Source organism: Lingula anatina, chromosome 1 (assembly GCF_051362555.1).
Source record: "Lingula anatina isolate TDL-2025a chromosome 1, LinAna3.0, whole genome shotgun sequence".
Lineage (NCBI taxonomy): Eukaryota > Metazoa > Brachiopoda > Lingulata > Lingulida > Lingulidae > Lingula > Lingula anatina.
Genome location: NC_141767.1, coordinates 10,720,011 through 10,742,947, shown reverse-complemented (window position 1 = coordinate 10,742,947; position 22,937 = coordinate 10,720,011). Strand labels below are relative to the sequence as shown.

Below are 22,937 nucleotides of genomic sequence, written 5' to 3'. Positions count from 1 at the left end.
ATTAAAAGATTTAATATCATTCATGATTTTCCCCAGATACATTTTGAATCCAGGCACTTCTCTCTCTAACGTATATGGGTACGCTGTAGCTTACTTCGCCATATTGGTTGCTATCGAAAGGCAGTTTTGTCAACACAGAGAAAATGGTAAGATATATCTGATCTGTGCAACTTAGGAATACAAGCCAAAATGCAAACACGAGACAGCACCAAGTAGATGTAATAATTTACAGTGTTTCCCGTACTAACGTAATATTGGACATGACTAAGTACCTACATGTTATGTACATGTATTTGAAAGGTTTTTGAATGCACAAGTATTTGAAGGGTTACTTTTAGTATAGTATCTTACGAAATCTCTTCAGATGATTGGCACATTTGAAATGTCAGTAATTTTTGTACGAGGAAGTTTTAACATCCAACGATAGGGGCCTTATTGTGATTTTCAATAGAAAATATTGTTGATAAGATGGTGTGAACGAATGTAATAAATGATTTATGTTCTATCACAAGCCTCCCAAATCTAGGCAGGACAAATCAGTAAGTTTATTTCATTTAGGTCATTTTGTTTATCCACTTTGACTCTTTTTTCATATGATAGAACTTCTCCTTTTTTTTTTTTTTTTTGTCTAAATGTGCATATTTGATTTATGTGGGCTGAACAGTAGAGATTGTTTATTTTACAAGTAAGATAGTTAATTTTTATTTTCTAACATTTTAATTTTAAAGATTTTTTATGTTTTTTTTTTCTAAACTGACTGTAAATGTAATTACATCTTAATGAATACTCTTAAAGCCTGCAAAACGAGGGACTGGGAAAAGTTCATCATCGGTAATATTTTCTCTCTGACAACTTCTATTGTTGTGGCATGTTTGTCTCTTGACAAAGCTTTTTCAAAATATGTAAATTAATAAATTACTTATATATTTCCACTATATCAATTTGTTGATACATGTGCATTTAGACTTTGTTTCAGTTTTATTTGTGGGACATCAGTGGTTATAAACTACTGATCAGTACTGTACAGTGTACAGCATATACATATGTATTTATATTTATATGATGTACAGTGTACAGCATGTACATATAAATACATATGCGAGATGCAGTGTCGATTTAGTATATTTTATTAGATTTTAAGATCTTGTTCACAGGGGATGTTTTTTAAATCCATGGCTTAAATTATAAAGTTAACCTTTTTGTGCAATGAAATTTAGTCGAGGAAAATGCCAGTATCTGCAGCAAGAAAGGCATCAGTTGCCTCCTCAAGAAAAACATCCATAGCATCAACAAGGAAAACATCCTTAGCATCAACAAGGAAAACATCCATTGCATCAACAAGAAAGACATCTGTTGCATCATTAAGTGGTGTACTTGATGATGAGGTGCCAAACCCAATTTTTGCACCTCCTTCCCATTCGTTGCTGAACATAATGCACAACACTTATTGTATTGTAGAATCTTACACCCATGTCACCTACCTGCATTTAAGAGCTGACATTACTTTCAAGTTTTCATGCAGACTAGTATGCACATATGAAGGTTGAGATTTAGATATGAAAAAGCTGGCATGCATCATACCAGCTCGGGTATATTCCTACCTCACTATATATATATATAGAGAGAGAGATAAAAAAGAAACATAAATGTGTCATGTGAGTGAAAAATATGTCTTTATCACCAGTGGATGAAAACTGCTTTTATTACTTTTGCCTCTTTTTCCCCTTAATATTCCTTGATTATGACTTTTAGTCAAGTATTTTTCAATTGTTCAATGCATGACTGTAGTTCTTTTTTAAAATATAAATCAATGTTTTTTATTACTGTTATATTTTAAAAAATAAATTAGATATTATAATAATAAGAAACTTGGTGGACAGCTTAAATTCTTGAAAGAATTCTTGGCCTAATTGTGCTCATAATAAGTTAAATTAGATTTTAGACCAATTCACTACTGTATGTTTAGTAGAATTAATATAGTAAAAAAACAAAGTGATCATGGATAATTATACTGATATGTAAAATCTATTTCCTGACTTTTTAAAAATAGTTTTACAGCTTGTATTAAAAGCTTGTTTCTAGAAACTTGTTAACCATGATATTTTATTTCAAGCCTCCCAAAACCCCAGGTTCTGGGAAAAAGATGTCAAAAGCTGAGAAAGAAAAACTCAAGAAGGAGGAAGAAGAGAGGAAAGCCAAAGAAGAAGGTGAGTAAGATATCTGTTATAGTTATTTAGTAGCCTATTTTATGGGCATCTCTCTCTTTCTCTTGCTCTCTCATTGTGTGTGTTTGTGTGTGCAGCACTCTGAAGAATTATTAAAATTTCATATTCTAACACATGGATAACCTGATGTTCTCTGTAGACAAGTTAATGGTTTTTATACCTTCAAATGACAAATGTATGAAATTTATGAAGTATTTTAGAAAGCATATTGAACATCATAATGTGGATTTTTACAGCTCTGCCTGTTTATTTTATTTATATTAGAGGAGGAAAGGATAAGAGCAGAAGAGGAAGCAGCTGCACAGAAGGAAAGAAATAAAGCAGAGGCTGCAGAGAAAAGGCGTTTAGAACAAGAGGTAGCCTTGATATTTTTATATAAAGAATTAGCATACATGCATGGATAATGACTTTTAGGAATAAAACATTTGTGCCACCTGCAATTTCCAAACTTAGAGTTTGTTCACTTATGTTAATGACTTATTACTATTATTGGATATTGTATATTGGAGTAAGTTGTCTTTCAATTTAAATAAATTAATATAACATATGAAATATATCAGTCTATCTGTCAAGGTTATTTAAAGGGATAACAACTGTTCATTTTGGCCAAAAACTGGATTTTCGTGGGGTGAATGACAATTTTCCCAAACTTACCAATGGTTCATGAATCTATTCCATAATTCAATGTTAGTCCATTTTTTTATTTTAAGTTTGGGGTTTTGCAAACATCTCTAAAGAGATAATTACAAAGGGTAGCCATCAGTGGAGGTCATGTGGTCCTATAGCAAGCACAGATACCAGAATAATTGCAATAACTGCTGTATTGGTGGTAAAATAGAAGTTATTATATTTCTATGAGTTGTTTACAAGGTATTTATTGTGGAATGTGAGTAGAAAGAATAGGAAGAATAGTTAACCCTTTAATATCTAAAATATTCCAGGAAAGGGCCAGAAGAGCTACTCAATTGGAAGATTTGAACAACATTTTAGAAACAAACAAAGCCACACTTGATAACATAGAAAATGAAAGGAGGAAAAATGCAAAGGTAACGGCATGTTTAACATATTGATACCTCCCTCCCAAACATTTAATATGATAGTGTCACTACAGCATAATGTCATATTTTTTGAGATGACATGCATGATGTAATTTGACCTTGTTGGACATTATGCATTTCTGTGATATAGGAAAAGTCAGTGCAATATGCAATATTTGAGTTGAAATACAAACACATCTTATGTTTTCCTATTTTAGGTAATCTTTACTTTTTCAAGTGTTTGCTTAAGGTGTTATGGTGTATGAACCAATCACTTATTTTTGGATGCAATAACTTTCAGTAATGTATAGTTTTCAATTTTCTCATCTTTGTAAAACTGTATAATTTAAACATTTTTGGGATGTCTCAGTGATTTTCCCTTGTTAATATTTATGACCACATTTGTAGTAATCTGTTTCCTCTTGAAGTAAAGTGGTATATACAGAAGGAACAAGAAGTTTTATTGAGGAAAATAGATGTGAGGAAGGGGTAATGCTTTTTGGAATATGCAATCAATAAGCCATTCTCATTTCAAAAAAGCACCTAAATGGGAGGTTTCCTGTGATCTTGTCCATAGGTTTTTAGATTTTACAGTGTCTAAATATGCAAAAAACATATGTCCAAGGTTGACTTTTGTTATATGTAATAAACTGCTTGTATTTAACCCAGTATATCATTAAAAACCTCTTATCCAAATATACCATATATGCACTGGTTCATGGTTTCTTGTAGTGGCAACGCTACATGTTGTGTGATGGATCCCCAGACCCTACCATACCAGGAGAGATCAATACATACATGAACCTTTGGAAGGAAGACAGCACCAGAGTCCAGATTGAAGATGTTTTGGTGGATAGTAAACAAGTGCTTGCTGTACGAGTTTGATCATATGATTTATGACAAGAGATTAATGAATTTTTCAAAAGATGATTCATGATTTTAGTGAACTAATATATTTTGTACAGAACTTTAAATGGTCATAGCATGCTGAATGTTCAAATATTTTTCATCATTTTAATTAGTATGAGAGGTCATATATTTGGTAAGTTGATCAATAATGAAAAGATAGATTGCAAGAAAAATAAATAAATAGATACAAATTAAGGCTAATAAATTACTATCATTGAAACACTTTTCAGTTGATCAGTGAGCTGGAATTCTTGTTGGAAGACACTCCAGCTGAAAACATCATGGAGCAAGAGGTCAATCAGTTTAAAGCGGTAAGCACAGTTTTCAGTGCAAACATTTAACATGTAACTTAATGCAGCAAGCATAAGCACAAAATTTAGACAAGAAAATTAGTTTTCTTTCAAATGATATTGTACAAAATATTTTTATGACTATTAATCCATTTAATAAGAACATGTATGAAATTATGTTTATGGGCATAATCAGCCTCACTGGTGATTTTTTTTTTCTTTTTTTTTTTGGCAAGCATGAATTATGCCCTTTTAATCAGACATGCTGAAACTGTCAGACATGCTGAAACTTGTCTGAACCGGTAAAAAATTGGACTTGGTCGGTCCAAAGGACCGACAAGAGTTTTAAGAACCGCAATTTTGAATTTACAGTTATCGTTCGACATACTTCACTAATAAAATTATATAAAACCCAAAGCATTTTTCCCTTCCATTTCAAACCTATCACATTCACAAACAAAGTAAGCTATTGAATCGTACTGGTAGTATCTGTCTGAAATGAATAGGGTGGTTTTTCGGTCTGACAAAAATCCATTTGGTCCAGCAAATTTTTCATTACTGCCAGCCCAAATGTCCGGCCATTCTGAAAAGTTTTCAGCATGTCTGTTTTTAATTCAGGGTTTTGAAACATGAAGTTTAACAGAGATATAAAGAGATACAAGGTATGATGCAAAGTTTCATGCATAGCATTTGTCACTGCAGACAATGTCAGCAATGCAAACACTACTTAAAGAGAAACTGGACCGTGCCTCCCATGAGTTACTACTGCGTGCCAGTGAGTTGGCTAATCCAGATACTAGCAACTTGGAGGCATGTTATGGGGATGATATGTGCACCTTGTGTGTTTGGGGAAACTTGAGCAAAAATCCAAGGTGGGTTATAAACATTTGGTGATTTTGTAATCATGTATGGAATTAGTAATAAGCACTTATCTCTTTTATCTATATTGAAGTCCAATGTTAGTTCCAAATAGTATTTTAATGAAACATGTATTACATTTTGTTTTATCTCTGTAATTTGAAGCATATTTAGTCTGTTATTGAACACATGATTTCTTTTTGCTTTTTGTTACTTGATGCAAGAACCTGTTTCAACTGACATTTATAATTTTAACTTTTTTGCTTAGATTTTATATTATTAATCATGCTTTGTATTTTTTTCTTTGTTTTTTACACACCTACTTGCTTAATTAGAATTTTACTTTTAATACTTTATAGAATAAAATCATTTGAGTTCAAAGAAAAAGGGTTCCAATTTGAACTTCCCAAAATCCTGACCTTGTCTGATTGTGCAGTGAGACTTCTCCATTCAAAATATGACCATTTGTCATATACCACAAGGTCTTATACGCCAAGGTTGAAAAAAACAGAAGGTACTTTCACTTTTGCTTCTAATGCTTTTTTCATATCTTATTAATTTTTCTCGACCTTCATATTATTTAATTTATACATAAAAATTTAATTAATGTTATTAATCATATCATCCTGATTTGTTCAATGATATGTCATATTCTAATTTCTGTTATTTGGAATATGTAAAAGTAAAGGTGTTTTTTTTACTTAAATTCCGATGTTTGTCATTGCATTTATTTTCTGTTAAAATCTTTTGCATAAATATGTATAGAGCCTGAAGTAGAGGAAGCTCCTCCAGAGCAAGAAGAGGAGAAGGCTGAAGAGGGCGAAAAGCCTGAAGGAGAGGAAAAAGAGGAAGATGAAGAAGACATGGAAAGGGAAAAGACAGAGGTGAGTTTAGAAAAACAATGTAGTAGCTTACAGTGCTCAAGACAGTGTTAAAAAAAGGAAAAGCAAACAGTTAAATTTTTGTCTTCCTTGCACAGGTAATTTTCTTTCAAAACTTAAGCATATAAAAGATTACAGGTTACAAAATCAAACATATATTAGATTTGTTTTTTTCTACAGTTATCAGGAGACAAACATATTGAAATGTTGCTTTGAACATGTTTTTTAGGATCTAATGGCAGCTTTGAGAAGTGGTAATATTGATGGAGATGATGAAGAAGAAAAACAGGATGAAAAGAAAGATGATGAACCAGAGGAAGAAGAATTACCCCCAGAAGAAGATGCAAAAACACCTGGTATGGCAAATTCTGAGCCATTTAACATAAGCAAATGGCCATAGAAAATCAGCCACAAGTGTATTTTTAATTTAGATAAGTGCAAACATGCATTTAAGATTTCTGCAACCCCTGCATAAACAAGGAAGTAGATATCTACTTCCCTAGATTAAATGACATTGCTCTTGTATGTTGTTAAATAAAATTAAAAATATTATTCCTAGGTCAGTATATGAAGATGAACAAATGCTTTTAATATGTTAAATGTGCATCTTAATAAAAGAGTTGTACCACTCATGATTTCTTTCCACAGAGCCCCTTGTGTGGGAGGATTTTGATGATGAAGATGATGTTGTAGACTTGCGTGCTTACACACCTCTGGGTGGAGTTTTTAATTTTAACTTGTTACATCTTCCACCTCAACCTAAATCAGTCAAAGGCTGGATCATGACAACATGTGATTATCTTTATAAGTTGTTTTTTTAGATATTTAATATTTAAAAAAGAGTATTGTTATGAGGCAGATTTCTACAAGTATCTATACATGGTAAACTATAACAAGTAGGTTTATTGAGCTCATGAATTTTTCTGCATAAAAATCAACTTAGAATAAAAAAAACTTAGAAAGTTTACACTTGATACAAAACACATAAATAATTAGGTACATTTTTGAAAATAATAAAATCGTGTCAGGATCATTTAGCTATAAGAGGGGATGTAGATCGTGCTGTACTGTACATTTTAGTGGTGGAACCAGTGTTAAATCCTATGGACTATGTGGCTGATAATGCCAGTGCTGTGCCCACACCAAACAAGGAGGAAGAAAATAAGGATAAGAAAGATGACCAGAAAGAGAAGAAGGAGGAAAAGCCACCTATTGCAATTTCAATGAGGTATGTTAGCAAGGAATTAAGAAATAATTCACTGCAAATAATCTTTTAATTAGAGTTTAGTAACCTTGACTGCATTTCCATAAACCCATCATATTAATTAGCTGGATGGATCTAACACTGCAGGGCTTCTTGCTAATTTAAGATCGCATTCACAACGAGTTGAGCCATGGCTTTACAAATCCTGGAACTAAATATGGCGGACGTACATGAAAGAAAAAATGCCTAATCTTTTAATAGTCTCTCCGCCTCTCACACGCCCCCCCATGCTTCGTCCCTGCGGGGGTACAGTCATTAAATCTCGGCTCCATTGGGATGACACATGGGAAAGTTTTTTTTTTTTTTTTTTTTGTATTTTTTATATTAAGAAATAAATCTAGTAATATTGTTTTCTTCAATCTGACTTCAGACTTCCACAAGATGTATACTTTTGTGAAGAGCCTCAAGTAGCTAGATGGGATGCTCCAACTAAAACATGGAGACTAGAAGGATTCAGTGACAATAACTATAATGAAGGCTAGTCATGCTTTTTGTGTAAATGATATTAAAGATGCATATTAATGAATACTTATGTTAAATCATTGCCACTAAACCCAACTTAATGCCAGCATAGGATTTGAAATAGCAATAGATAATATTTTTTATGATATAATAAATAAAATAGTATAACTTGAAAAAAGAAAGAGACCCATTACTATATTATTACCTGTAAAATTATATTTGCACTGAGATTTTCTGCTTTTTTCTTTGCCTTATGAACTGGAAGGAAAAAGTAAGCCAAATTTATACAACCAGAAATTTGAAGAATTTCTTTCCTTTCAGAGACCAAAATGCTGACCTTCAAGACCAATTACTTCACCACATTTGGGTTGTTTCAAGACTCACATGTGAATATGCCGTTCCAGTCTTGGGAAATTCGGCCCAGGGGTATGAACAAAGCTCTGTTCACGTTGATAGCAGCTATAGTGGAGCTGGAGATTGAAATAGAGGTAATTGATGGCCATTGTTGTCTTGCAGGTATTACATGTAGAAGGCAGAGAAATTGTACAGAGTAACTGGTGACAGTGAACACAGTATGGCAAATTTTAAAAGTTTAACACTTATCACTGCATATGAAAGAAGTTGCTTTAACAAGGTTTTGTTTTAAAACATAAAGAGAAATGAAAATGGACACCAGATAAAATAAAAGGTTTATAATGTCAGTAAAGTTTAATTTTTTTTATGTAAAGACACCATTTTGTCTTTAAACTTACATAACTGATGTCGTTGGCATCGGTGCCATGCATTTTCAGTGTTATACAAATTAAATGAAAATTGTTTTACCGTTTGTCTTCAAACTTATAGAACTGATGAATATTAAAAAAATACAGGTCAAACTTGAACATCACCCTGATTGAACCATTTTTAAAGATATACTGTTTTTTATGTCTCCTCCATCCCAGTGTACCACAAACTTTCATAGTCCCATTCATAACAAGAAAGAAGACAACAAAGACTATCGATTGTTCTTGATTTGGCCAAACAAGGATGCTTTTATTATATAACCTCATTATCCTAATCATTTTAACAATAACAACAATGTAGCAAATTGTTGTCTGTATTAAACGTTATGGCCTTAGGGATAAAAAAAATATATATATAATATTCAATAAAACTCATCATCCTAAATATTATGATGTGACGAGTCAGCAGAAGTTATTATTTACGAGCAATTTTGCACAAATTTCATTTGTGGGGTTGCAAAGATTTCCTTTTCTTTTTGTCAGCATATTTTATGCACCGTTATACAAATAAAATGAAAACTGTTTTACCTTTTATCTTCAGTTTTACAAATCTAATGAATTTTCATTAAATTCTTGTCGAGTTCTAAAAGCAGCCAGGTTGGACCATTTTTCCAAAGTTTTTTTTTTTTTTTTTTTTTTGCTTTCTTCAGCATATTTTATCCACCGTTATACAAATAAAATGAAGTCCATTTTGTCTTTTGTCTTCAGACTTACAGAACTGATAAATATGTATGAAATACAGGTCAGGTTCAAAAATCAGCCTGATCGGACCATTTTTCCAAAAGTTAAGCTTTTTTTTTTTCTTTTTTCAGCATATTTTAACCACCGGTATGCAAATAAAATGAAAACCATGACATATTTTGTTTTGAAACTTGCAGGACTGATTTAAAGGTCTGATACATAGATCAAATTAGCTTGTTTTTTTTTTTGTTGTTGTTGAAGTTATAATCTCAGTATTGAACTTATCATGTTTGTAAAAGTGTTCTTTGACATATTTTGCATCTTAACAATTTAGCATATTGCTTATTTAAAAATGATGGTAAATCTGCCATTGTGTATTGTGCAATAAAGCATCAAAATGGAAATAAACTCACAAGTGCAGTTTGTCAGATTCAATCCTTCACTATACAGAATCTCAGAATGGAGCAAATTGGACATATAAAATGGTTTTATTGACATTTTTCCCATATTAACAATTTTTTAATTGATCATGTAAAAATGAAAGTTAATTGGTCATCCTGTATTATGTAGTAAGTGTTGAAAATGAAAATAAAACATTTCAGTACTTGGGTGCATATTGGCATTTTTAAGGTGTGACTTTGAATTTCCATGGGCCTGAAGACCTTTGCTAGTCACAATTTCCAGATATCTTTGTTACCTGCAGTGCATAATTTAAAACTGATGGTGATTATAAGCTGTAAAGCATTACGTAACATTGCATCAAAATGAATAAAAATTTTGTTTGCTGCCACTACATATGCTCTAAAAGGAAAACTGTATTACTTATCACTTTGTAACTTACAAGAATGATTGATATACAGCTTAAATTGGCAAACCAGCTTGAATGGATTTTTCTTTCTTGTTGTCTGTATATTTGACTTTGCTGCCTTGTTTATATTCTCATTTTGGCATATTTATCACACTGCATATATATATATATATATATATATATATATATATATATATATATATACCAATGCTTAAGCCATCAGTATTTTAATGGCTTTTAAAATTTTTGTATCAGGAAATGTTATGCCATATTATTTCAAAATGGATAGTAGCTTTAAAATATTAAAACAAAAAACTTTGTCTTTATATGTAAGTAAGCTTTTTATGTAATTGGAATAGCAGTTTATATGAACAAATGTATGCGTAAATATTAATAGTTAATGCCATTGAAATAAAAACATTTAGTGCCAATTTAAAATAAAAAATCAAGTCATGCAATCCACCATTTTCTTCACAGGAGGACAAGTGCTGCCTAGGGAAACCAGATGATAAACCAGAACTCCAACACTTGCTTAATAAATGGATGTCTCCTCAAGATTTGATTAAGGTAACAATTTTCTGATAATTTCTAAAGCAGTTGTCTTTAAAGAGGGACAAAATGGTGAAGTTACAGCGTAATACAGAACTGTTTTGTTCATTCAAAGACAAGCTTTTATTAACTGTAATATTCATTGTTTTGTAATTGTTTTATCAGGCTCTGAAGGCTGCTGGGATAAACATATTTCCAGCTGAAGATTCTTCCAAATATGTGAGCATTCAGAATAAGGTAAGCACTTAATATGATACATTTAAAAGGGTTCTTTGAGGCACCTTATGAATAAAACATTGGCTATAATATTTTTAAAGGAAAAGCTTATAATGTCAGCCCTGATTAGAAATATTCTAAGACATGAGGCAGCAGTAAAAACATCAGATTATACTGAGTAGAATGCACTGAAAATAATAATGACTAGATGAAAGTTTAATTTCAGATCCTCAAGGTTTAACTCATAATTGACACATTTCGTTCTTTGCACACAATTGCTGCTTAACTTTTACTTATTTATTTGCATACTCTGATCATGGTTCTCACAACTTGGTTTGTAACAAACATGAACCATAAGGTTCCAAACATCAGGCACTCTAGAACTTATACTGGTCATTTTTTCCAGTAAAATAGTTTGTCTGTTGTAGCAATGTTTTGCCTTAAGTAACCTAGTCCACTGTATTCACATTTTAGCATCCTGTGACAGAATCCAATCTGTATCAGCAGATGGCAATAACTGCATCATCTATGGCCTACTCTTGGTCTAAGTGGAATGCTGAAGTAGCAGACAGAGATAAGATAATCATCCAAGGGGCTGAGTGTATGAAAGATGAACCCCTGTTAGAGGCAAGTATTGCATCTAAAAATATTTTTATAAACAAATCAATTTTCCAGTTACTTTATTAATACCACATAATTTACAGTATGTATTAAAAACATTTATTTTATTGTAAACAAATTTTATTATTGTAATTTTAGGAGGACTGGGGACTGTTCATGGCTACTAAGAAGAGGACTATAAAACTGAAAATGTCCGAGTTTGATGAAGAGTTTTCAGATGACCATGCTGATGGCACAAATGTAAATTAATATTGCAGACCAAACCCAATTGGGAATTTTTGTTGTTCTTTTAACTTTGAATTCGTCAAATTTTCACTCAATTGTGGGAAAATAAAGAAAAAGCATGATGTAGCCTATGTTGAAAATTTTTAAAGCAATATTGTTTAGTTGTACAAGACTGCAACAGGGGGAGTTTGTATCACATTACTATGTCGCATTTTGTTTGGACGGAGAAAATCATGATTTTATGTTGTCGTTTCAGTACCACGCTGACTTGTATCATCTTGTGATGGAAGCACTGTCTGCTGAGGGTCAGCAGAAAATAAAAGACACCAACTATAAATTCTACAACACGGTCAGCACTATGCTTTCTGCTACGAAAGTACTGACTTATGCATAGGAAGAAACTAATGGAGGCTCAACAACAATGCAAGATATTTTGCTTTGAAAAACAGAGGTTGACATGAAATTAAACTTAAATTCATCTTCATTGTATATAGTTGTCTGCAATTTATAATTGCACACTGTGCCAGACTTTGTGATGCAGCCTACATTCCAACACCTTATGATTCATATTTCATCTCAAATTATAACCTTAATGTACACATCTATTTGTATCATAGTTTGATAAAAAGTATTTTAAAAGTTACAATTTTGTTATCACTTAGAAGTTTTTAACTAGTACCAATTTGGAATAATCATTTCGACACATTTGGGAGTTTAAGCATAGTTCCTCTCTTCCTTTCTGTACTACTTATCCAAACTACAGGTATCAGTATCATTCTATATATGAGACGTCAGTGATTCTTCTTTTAGCCATTACAGTATGAATTGCAACATGTTCCAAGAAAATCCCATAATAGGATTTTGTCAATTTTATGGTTAACACCACATTCATCACAATTTTCTATAATACATAAACTTTGAATTTCAATTTTTGTGATATCGAGTTGGAAAAAAGTGAGACTGTAAACTAAGATAACTTTTTATTAATGAATTTTTTACATCGAGCATTATAAGAAATGCTAACAGGACAAATTAACGTCTAGTTTCAACTGTAAGCACTGCTTTTAAAATACTTCTTTTTAAGCAAATTGGGTACCGTCTGCAAACTGTATGAAGTCTTTTAGCAAATTGCTGACCACATATGCATAAGTGGTTAAATTGTCAAACAAGAACTGGCTGAGGGGGTATTGGTTTAGCATAGTAAGACTGTTCTAATTCTGTATTGGTTACGTCGGCAGTATTTCGAAGGAAAATTGGTGCCAAGTCTATAATACTCTGCAGCTTCTTTCTACTGATGCCGCATTCCTCAAACCCTGGCAAGCCTGATGGTATGTCTGACAAATATTCCTGAAGACAGAAAATACAGATCCTAGAATGAGGTAGATGAAAACACTACCAAAATTTTTCCACATTAAGATTAAGCACTTTAACTTGATTTTGCAATTAAAATTCTAAGTACCTGCTACTACAGCTCAAAATTCTAATCACAGGTCTTACCGTGTTACTTTTGTCATGAAGAATAAGAGTTCCATCCTCTGACTTGTAGCCTCCAGAATAGTAACTATAAGGCAAAGACAAAAGGAAAGGGCATTAAATACTTGAGACTACTCATTAGAAATATAATAATATAAACCAGCAAAGCTGTCAAATGTGGAAAATAATACATAGAAAATAATAGGATTTTGTCAATTTTATGGTTAACACCACATTCATCACAATTTTTTATTAACTAGGCCTAAAAAAAGTATTGTTTCTTGTCAGGAAAAATTATGAAAGTGGTACAGTGGAGCATTTTTTTTTTCTCTTTTTTATTTCATTTTTTTTATTTAAAACTCTGGCACATATGGTTGGATTTGTAGGTTATATACATATATGTTTACGTCATTTTATCAGGAATATTGAAGGAACTTATTTTTACATAACCCTAACAGAATTAGGCTAATAATCATTATGAATGTATCAGCCTACATATCAAATAGTTTTTTTTTCAACACTACTTTAATTTTCTTTAACAGTATTATAGTAATTTGGAACTGTGCTTAACCAAAACAGATTCCACATACATATTACCTAGCTTAGTAACACTAGCTTTACTATCACCTAATCATTCATCAATGGGAGATAGATTCTTTAAGGTTCATGTACAAGATGTACATGGTAATTTAAATGATAATTTATGCAGCCGTATTCATCTATTTATATCCAACACATGCAATGTGCCAACAAGAAACTGATCTAGTGCTGGCTTCTATGCGCTCTCCTTTTCCTACTTAATCAATTCCTTTTCTCTGACAAAAGGGGGATGTGCTTTGCAACCCCACAAAACAAAACTCAATTGTCTCATTTTGATAATTTGAAAAATATAGTGTCTGTCCGTAAAAATGAAGCAACTGGCATGCACTGCACCTCAGGTCAGGATGATATGCCTCTGTTTAATCATGGAAATATCTCGTAGATGGAAAGGAAATGGGTGGAGATCTATTGTCCGATGTGTGTTAAGGGGCAAGACAAAGAGAACGCGTGTTGGGCCAAAGTGACGGTCAAGCTTGTCATGCTGGGCCCCGTAACTCAAAAGCACTGTGCATTGCAACCGAGCGCAAGCATCTCGATTCCATAACTCACCCAATATAATTGCCTCGAAATAAAAGGTGATATTGCTATTCACAATGTTTTTGAGTTACGAGGCCCTGGTATACGAAAACCTCCAGCTGCTCGGCAAAAACTTCATAAAAAAACTACCAAATTCTTATTGACAAGTTAACTCAAAATTTGGATAACAGACCACATTACACACACCATGATATTTGATGCAGATTTTTCAATGAATTGACTATGTAAAAGTTGGGTTTTCAACAATGACAGTCTACCAAACATACTTGGTTTACCTTAGACATGTATAAACAACAGTGTCCTCTCAGGCCAGTAATGCTCTCTCTCAGGTAGTGGATAAGAGCACAGATTACTTACATGCTTAATATATATAGTAGAAATTTAAAATATGCATAAAAAAGAAATCACAAGTTCTTTTTATTTTTACCAGAAGTGAAAATACAAACCAATGCCTGTAAATAGTTCTGTTGTCAATATTAGTGAAAACGTATTTGTTTGTTATAAGTATGCAAAATCAAAATAACAATGTAATTCATTAAGTGCTGTAAGGTTCATTCAGAACAGTGGACTCACTAGTCCAAGGGTCAAATATGGTCGACCCACCTGAATACTTCCCCATGTGGAATCTATTCAGTGTCTATTAGCAGATTAGACTGCAAGCTTTGTAGTAGGTTGCCACATTTGACCCTCAGACTAGTTAGTCCCCTATTCTGAATGGGGCCATAAGTACCAATATGTCAGTGGAGAGTAAATGCCGATGGGCAAGTACTAGTAAGGCTGTTCTCCTTGTCTCCTGCATGATGTAGACGGATATGTGAAATGACTTCTTTACATATCATCATATTTAACAGACCATCCCATGGGTTTGTATTCAATATCATGAATAGTGCTGACACAAAATGACAACTGCATATATAGTACATTTTTTTCAGTGATCAGGAATGAGAAATATATATCTACTATACCTTTTTTTATCAGAATATCATATATGCGTAAATTGTTGGAGTATTATGGATATTATTTGAATCCTGTAACTCATTCATTTGCTAGTTCATGTAGCACTATTGTAGGATTTTCATGGAGATTTTAACTGTATAATACATGTGAGGATTAAAATGTCAGACAGCAGACCAAGTTGCAATGGATGAATATTTCAATTTAAAATTCAATGCAGTATCTATATGTGATAGCAGCAACCTGTCTAACGTAGCAGCAGAAGACAGCAGCCTGTGTATAGTTGCAGCAGAAGCAGGATTACTGGTGACCTCAAAGTTCACATACTTCAATATCTCCATGAACTGTTACATCAGAAAGTATGGCATTTACTGGCATTTCATCCACCTGAATGATAAACTTTAGCCTAAAATGAAATGATAGCTAGAGGATCAGAGATGCGATGAGTAAATGCATTTATATGGAAAAAAAAAAGGGATACCACCTCCAGTGTCAATTTTGGCTTTGCAATCAAAAATGCAGTCAAGAACTCTCAATTTTTCTGTAGAAAATTACAATTTACAACAAAATTGTGGGGAAAAGTAAAAGGTCAAATCCAAGGTTGCAGTAAGATCCTAAATTTAGGATTTCCAATCCAAGTTCAATAGTAAATATAGGTGCCTGGAAATTTGTATAGGTGCAGTTCAGGGTGAAAAGTAGGTCAAAAGTCAATTTAAAGGTCACAATTAGATTGCTGGTATATGACTTCCTATTCAAGTTCAATAGTAACTATGGGCATTTCTCGGCCAGTTTTGGGGATACAAGGGCCAGAAAATTTGCAAAGTTAAGTTTATCATGAAAAGTAGGTCAAAGATCAATTTCAAGGTCACAGTTAGTTTGCCAGAATATGACCTTCTTTTCAAGTTTAATAGAACCTATGGGCAAATCTCTGATTGTGTCAGAGATATAAGTACCAGAAAATGTGCAAAGTTCAGTTCATGGTGAAAATAGGTCAATGGTCAATTTCAAGGCTACGGTTAGATTGCCAAAATGTGACTTCCTATTCAAGTTCAATAGTAACTATGGGCTTATCTCTGCCAGTTTTGGAGATACAAGGGCTGGAAAACTGCAGTGTAGAACAATTTCATAAGCTATGTTATTGTAATAAGTCTTACCATCCAATATTTTGTCTGCTTGCAGTCAGACTTCATCAGAAGACCTAGAAGACATAAAAATCTTTGAAAGAGAGCCACGGGACCTACACCATAAAGTTCTTGAAGCAATCAGCATCTGCTTACATGGGACCAAGCTGAATCGGAATGATGAGACCGAGCTACTCAACCTCTACCTCTCACTCCTAACGGAGGGGCAGGCAAGAGGAGGGGGGGGGGGGGGGGTCTGGCCAAATAGCACACCAGAGGGGGTGATAGGTTGTCACACCTATCACAACCTCATTCCCTGATGAAGTCTGACTGTAAGCAGATGAAATATTGACTGGTAAGACCAGACATATATAAGTAGCTATAGACAAAAGAATCTTCACAAGTCTTTAAAAGTACAGTTCAGTTAAAAGTAGGTCAAAGGTCAAATTCAAGGTTACAGTTAGATTGCCAGTACATGACTACCTATTCAAGTTCTACAGAAACTTTTGGTGTATCTCTACTATTTTTGGATTATTTCACATTTTTGTTATCACCACTGAATTTCACAATGTTGTTTTTTTGATATAGTGTCACTATGAAACCATATGGAGAACAAAAAAACAAACACCACTTCCTAGTCCCTAGTTGCGAGTTGTAACCCCTCACTATAATTTGAGAGCTTAGGTTTGTGTAGTTTCTGAAAATTGGCACAAACAAGTATGTTTTTACAAAAATTTCCCATTTTTAGACAATTTTGGCACATTATGATTTGACCTTGAAATAAGGTCAAAGGTCAAATCCAATGGCATATTTGGAATCTCCACATATGACTTTCAAAGAACATCTCACCCAGGCCAATGCATCAACTGAAACAAAAAAAGGGGGGGTGGGGGTAGGGGTTAAAGTTGAGATTTTTTGTGACCTAAATCCAAGAGATGGTGACACAAGCCCTTGTGGTCTACAAGAAGAAGCGGTAACTGTGACTTGTTTCTGGCAACAGGCTCTAACAGGTTTCTGTATGATAAAATATGTAAACTTTACCTTACTCACAAACTGATGACATTTTCCATCTTGCATGCAATCTTGAATCTCAGCATAATGGATCATGATGTACTGGTAGGGTATAATTTCCAGTAGAAGTTGTACACATTTGTGTCCACGAAAAATCTGTGTCTATAAGGCAACTCATGTCTTATGGTCAGGTATGCTATGCTTGGCTATGGCTTGTCTCTGTTAAATCACGTGGCCTCAACAAATTTCAGGTTCTTTTGTTATCAGCTATGTATTGATAAAGACCAGTGATATTGCTCGAAAATGTCACATAGCCACCCCCCACCCCACCCCTTTTCCTTTCCATCTACGATATAAGTCCATGGTTTAACACGACTTGCAAATCATTTGAATTAACTTCTTAATGCTTTGCAATACAGTGGGAACCAAATATATTCAATCTGAATCCTCGTATGATTCAAGCAATTATTCTGGTTAGATAACATTAATGCTTTATTTTTATTTTTGCTAGTACTGGACAAAGAACTCTCATGCAAGACACACATTTGTTATCTTTCAGCTATTTAATTACCCAGTAAAAGATCTTCTCCACAACAGGCCATGTTCAATTTTTAATGTGGTCCTCTGAATGTTGGAAATATACTCCACTAAATCATGAAGTAAGTATGCGTGAGGACTAAAATGAAGAAACAGTGAAAATTAATTTAAAAAAAAAATGCAAGAGAACATTAATGTAAAGTAACATTCAATTAATGGGGAAGACCTTTCAAAATCAATGAAGAGAATGGAATGTAAGATACTTATGTGAAAAGCAAGTACCAGTTTTACCACTGATAAGTTATGTGTTAATGTTAATTCCTACATACCCATAAAACTCATATGTCTTTCCTCTAGCAGATTTGTCTCTCATTAAAACCTCTACAGCATCTAGCAGATCGCTCACCTGAAGCACATATGCAATATTAATGGAACTTAGAACTGCTATTTAAGCAAACTGCTATATGTACAGTCTTTAAAACTACCACAAATGACTGATTGGAGTTTCAACAATAGGGCTGCTGAGCCCTGGATATTTTTCTACCTTAACAAACAAAGTACTTTGATTCATATATGTTTAACTTTTTTATGATTTGGGAAACAAAATGATGACCCTTACAAAGAGGGGTCTCTTGATAGCCTCCAATCCTTTCTTCCACATATATACTGTATATGTACCCAAAACACATCTTCCTTTTCTGCCTATTATGATAAATAAATCACACATTTAATAACACACAGATCATCTGGGTAGAAGTAATTATACATGACCAATTCTATAATTTTTACATACATGCTCCTAAAACATTAATCTTTATGATAATAACAGTATATCTGTCTTACAGGTTGACATTTTTTGCATCAATTTATATAATCACATTATATGTTATTGTGAAGTAGTGAATACATACCATTGGCAGAGTAGAAGTTTATAAAGTTATCACATATCCCAAACAATGTTGATGGTCTGACAATAACTGCATCAGGGAATTCATTTTGTACAGCTTGCTCCCCAAGATACTGATATAAAAGACATAAAAAGAAGTTATACAGAACTAGAGGATCAGAGAGGCAATACCGCCTCTCTATTTTGTATCACCAGCTGGAGTAAACGCATTCATATGGAAATAAAAAACTAGATGGTGTCAATGGGTAGCCACTGCATATCCCCGCACTTCCCCACATTATCAAGAGCAGCTCACCCCTAGGGACCACTTACCACATGTGCACATACACACACATGTACGCACACACATAACTGCTTCATCCAAAGGTATTTAAAAAATATAAATGTAAAACAAGGCAGCAAAGCTGTCACATGTACAGACAAAAAGCAGAAAATAACATGCACAACATAGGCTACTGTCAATTCTGATGCAAAAGTAAATTATGCTTAACTGCAAATTCAACATCAAATTTTAATTATGCTCAACAGGTAATACCAATGTAATTAAAATGTGTAACAAGCATAAGGCTTCAGATCGATGGGAGTTCAAGTTCATACTTTGAAAATGCCAGAATAAGAAAAAATGAAAATTTCACACAAAATTGCATAAATTCAATAATAAATGATAACCAAATTGAGCTGGCTTTCTAATTTGAACTGCATGCCAATCCTAAAAATCATACTTCAAAGTTAAAAATAATTATAAGTAACACAGTTTTCTTTTCATAATGTTTGTAGTAGCAGTGCAAAAAGATTTTTGTCAATTTTGATATAACATTACATAATAAATTACAGAATAATTATCACCAATTTTTGATTATTGACTATTAATAGCCTGGACATGTAGAAAATTTGATTACCATTTGGCTTCATGTCCACGGGAGCTCCGAGTCCCACAATGAATACGCCAAAATGATAATAATGAATATTTCACTAAAATGTATAACTTCACGAAAAAGAAGCCAATTAGACTGCTTTTCCAACTCAGGCTGCATTTTAGTCCTGTGTTTCTTTTTTGAAAGTTTGACAGTCATAAGAAACACGGTTTTCCCATAATGGTCATCATGGCAGCAGCACCAAAAATTGTGTTTTCCTCTATTTTGATGCAACATTACATAATGATCATCGATTTTTAATAATAAAATAAATGTATCATGGATTTTCACAAAATGTGACTAGCATGGGTCTTCAAGCCCGTGGAGGTTCTAAATCACACCTTGAAAATGCCAATATGTGAAAAATTAAATTTTTACAAAAAACTGTTGAACTGCCAGAAAAATTTACCAAACAGACTGCATTGCCTACTGAAGCTGTATTTTAGTCCCATGTTTCTTTCCTGTAAGTTTGAGAACAGTAAGTGACATGATTTTCCTTAAATGGTCATCATGGGAGCAGTGCCCAAAATAGGGGTTTCTTCAAATTTTGATGCAATATTACATAATGTTTTACAGCATAATGACCATCAATTTTTAATTATAAAATATTAGTATCATGGTTATTCAGAAAATGTAACTAGCAAAAGTCTTCAGGCCCATGGAACTTCAAAGTCACATATTGAAAATGCCAAAATGTAAACAAGACAGCACTGTTCTGAAATGGGTTTATTTCCATTTTTAACACTTTTTTAACATAAAACAAAATAAACAGTTTACTGCCATTTTTATATGACCAATGAAGAAAATTGATGAGATGGGAAAAGTATCAATAGAACAGTGTTAAATGTCCAACTTCCTCCATTCTGAGATTCTGAACATAGTGGATGAATGCATCTGACCAACTGTAATGATATGAGTTTATTTCCATTTTTGACACTTTATTACACAATACATGATAACAAATTGACCATCATTTTTACAAAATCAACTAACAATGTTGTAAAGATGTAGGAAATGTCAAACAAACACTTTTACGTATCTTATTAGTTCAATAATGAGACTGTTAACATGCCTAAGAATTGAATGTGAGGAAATGTGAAAAAACAGCATAACTTCTAAAATAATGGACTGATTATGCTGATTTTCAAACTCAACCTGTGTTTTAGTAAGATTGGCCCCTCCTGTGAGTATAATGACAATTGGCCAATCTGTTTTTCTTATATTGTGTTATCAGTGTTGCATATATATACTGAAAAAAGTGAAAAAACAGCATAAATTCCCTATAAGTGACCCGATCGTGCTGATTTTCGAACTTGACCTGCGTATTATGAATATTCATCAGTTCTGTAAGTTTCAAGCCAAAAGGTAAAATGGCTTTCCACTTATTGTGTTATCGGTAAAAGTGTACGGCGACGGCAACGACAGACGCAGATGACGGCTATATGTACAGACACATCTGTGTCTGTACATAAAAATCTTTATAAATATAAAAATACATGAATGTACACTGGTACATATATTTATACGCTAAGAAACAGAAAAGAGAACAGAAAAGTATAAAAGTATATAAAAAAAAAAAAAAATAGGAGATAGCAGAAATTACAATGTCATAAGAATTTAGAATCAACCACCCCCCGGGGACAGCCCAACACCCCGTGGCACTAAAATTCCAAAGTGCCCATGCACATCCCTGAAGATGGGTCTACCAATTCCCCAAGTTTCAACTTCCTACCTGCAATGGTCTAGGAGCAGATAGCAGAAATTACAATGCCATAAGAATTTAGAATCAACCACCTCCCAGGGTACAGCCCAACCCTCTGTTGCACTAAAATTCTTAAGTGCCCATGCACCTCCCTGATGATGGGTATACAAATCACTAAAGTTTCAACTTCCTAACTCTAATGGTCCAGGGCAGATGGCAGAAATTGTCACAAGAAATTTGGATCAACCATCTCCAGGGACAGCCCAACCTCCTGTTGCACTAAAATTCCAATGTGCCCATGCACATCCCTGATTATGGGTCTGCCAATTCCCAAAGTTTCAACTTCCTACATGCAATGGTCTAGGAGGAGATTTAAGCCCAACCTCCTGTTGCACTAAAATTCCAATGTGCCCATGCACATCCCTGATTATGGGTCTACCAATTCCCGAAGTTTCAACTTCCTACCTGCAATAGTCTAGGAGGAGATAGCGGAAATTACTAACACGGACGCACAGACGGGCAGGATAACATGATCTTTTGTCCCAAAGGGCGGGGATAAAAAAAAAAAAGGGGGGGGGGGGGGGGGGCACCACTTCCAGTGTTGTGCTTGACAAGCTCTACAAAATGCAGTAAACAAGAGTTCTCAATTTGTTTTTCAAAAATTGCCGTTTAAAACAAAATCATGGGGAAAATAAAGTTTAAATCCAAATATGTGAAGTGGGTTCATGGTGCAAAGTAGGTCAAAGGTCAATTTCAAGATCACTGATTGCCAGTATATGACTTCCTATTCAAGTTATTAGTAATTACAGGCCTATCTCTGCAAATTTTGGAAATATAAGGGATAGAAAAATTCAGTTCATAGTGAAAAGTAGGTTAGAGGTCAATTTTAAGGTCACAGATTTTCAGTATATGACTTCCTATTCAAGTTCAATAGTAACTATGGGCATATCTCTGCCAGTTTTGGAGATATAAGGGATGGAAACATTGCAAAGTTCAGTTCATAGCGAAAAGTAGGACAAAGGTCAATTTCAAGGTCACAGTTAAATTGCCAGTATATATCTTCCTGTTCAAGTTCAATAGTAACTAGACTGCAACTGGCTAAAGCCAGTATATATCTTCCTGTTCAAGTTCAATAGTAACTAGACTGCAACTGGCTAAAGCCAGTGGCGGAGGATTCCCCTGCAAAATAGGTGTGGAAATGCTCTTACAAGGTCATGTGAAGGTCAGGGGTTAAATTTGACCCCATATTCTGAAAGAGCATGTGCGAATTGGGAGGGGGGGTCAACAAAACATCACTTTTAGCCCACTTCAATATTTCTCTATCAAATAGCCGATAGACCTTGAAAATGAGGGTCAAGGTCAAATGTGACATT

The 22,937-nt window shown here is 33.6% G+C and overlaps 2 protein-coding genes and 1 long non-coding RNA gene across 4 annotated transcripts in view; 1 reads left to right on the top strand and 2 right to left on the bottom strand.

Moving 5' to 3' along the window:
- Positions 1–32: 32 nt before the first annotated feature.
- On the top strand, positions 33–12,526 carry LOC106155436 (dynein axonemal intermediate chain 7). 2 transcript variants are annotated; one of them, XM_013530294.2, is made up of 19 exons: positions 33–146; positions 2,114–2,207; positions 2,490–2,581; positions 3,167–3,271; positions 3,995–4,135; positions 4,402–4,482; positions 5,164–5,333; positions 5,679–5,833; positions 6,085–6,203; positions 6,430–6,556; positions 6,849–6,992; positions 7,281–7,428; positions 7,835–7,941; positions 8,248–8,414; positions 10,675–10,764; positions 10,912–10,983; positions 11,437–11,589; positions 11,722–11,823; positions 12,065–12,526. In XM_013530294.2, the coding sequence occupies exons 1-19, from the start codon at positions 144–146 to the stop codon at positions 12,200–12,202; spliced, it is 2,208 nt and encodes a 735-aa protein (XP_013385748.2). In that variant the 5' UTR covers positions 33–143; the 3' UTR covers positions 12,203–12,526. The 2 variants fall into 2 exon arrangements, with proteins under 2 accessions (XP_013385748.2, XP_086857464.1); XM_087001338.1 differs by lacking the exons at positions 33–146; positions 6,849–6,992.
- Positions 12,527–12,771: 245 nt separating this feature from the next.
- The window catches only part of LOC106155437 (NADH dehydrogenase [ubiquinone] 1 alpha subcomplex subunit 9, mitochondrial), a 32,191-nt gene continuing 22,025 nt past the window's right edge, over positions 12,772–22,937 (bottom strand). Inside the window, exons 6-11 of the mRNA XM_087001339.1 lie at positions 18,953–19,061; positions 18,661–18,743; positions 18,371–18,447; positions 18,076–18,180; positions 13,306–13,369; positions 12,772–13,155 (exon numbers count right to left, since the gene is read on the bottom strand). Of these exons, the coding sequence (XP_086857465.1) occupies positions 12,970–13,155; positions 13,306–13,369; positions 18,076–18,180; positions 18,371–18,447; positions 18,661–18,743; positions 18,953–19,061 (624 nt within the window). The 3' untranslated portion in view covers positions 12,772–12,969. The remainder of the gene's footprint in view (positions 13,156–13,305; positions 13,370–18,075; positions 18,181–18,370; positions 18,448–18,660; positions 18,744–18,952; positions 19,062–22,937) is intronic.
- LOC147763971 (uncharacterized) lies at positions 14,814–18,069 on the bottom strand. The gene is made up of 2 exons (XR_015331963.1): positions 16,527–18,069; positions 14,814–15,778 (listed from the first exon to the last, which is right to left on the bottom strand). It is a non-coding gene; the product is annotated as an uncharacterized LOC147763971 (long non-coding RNA).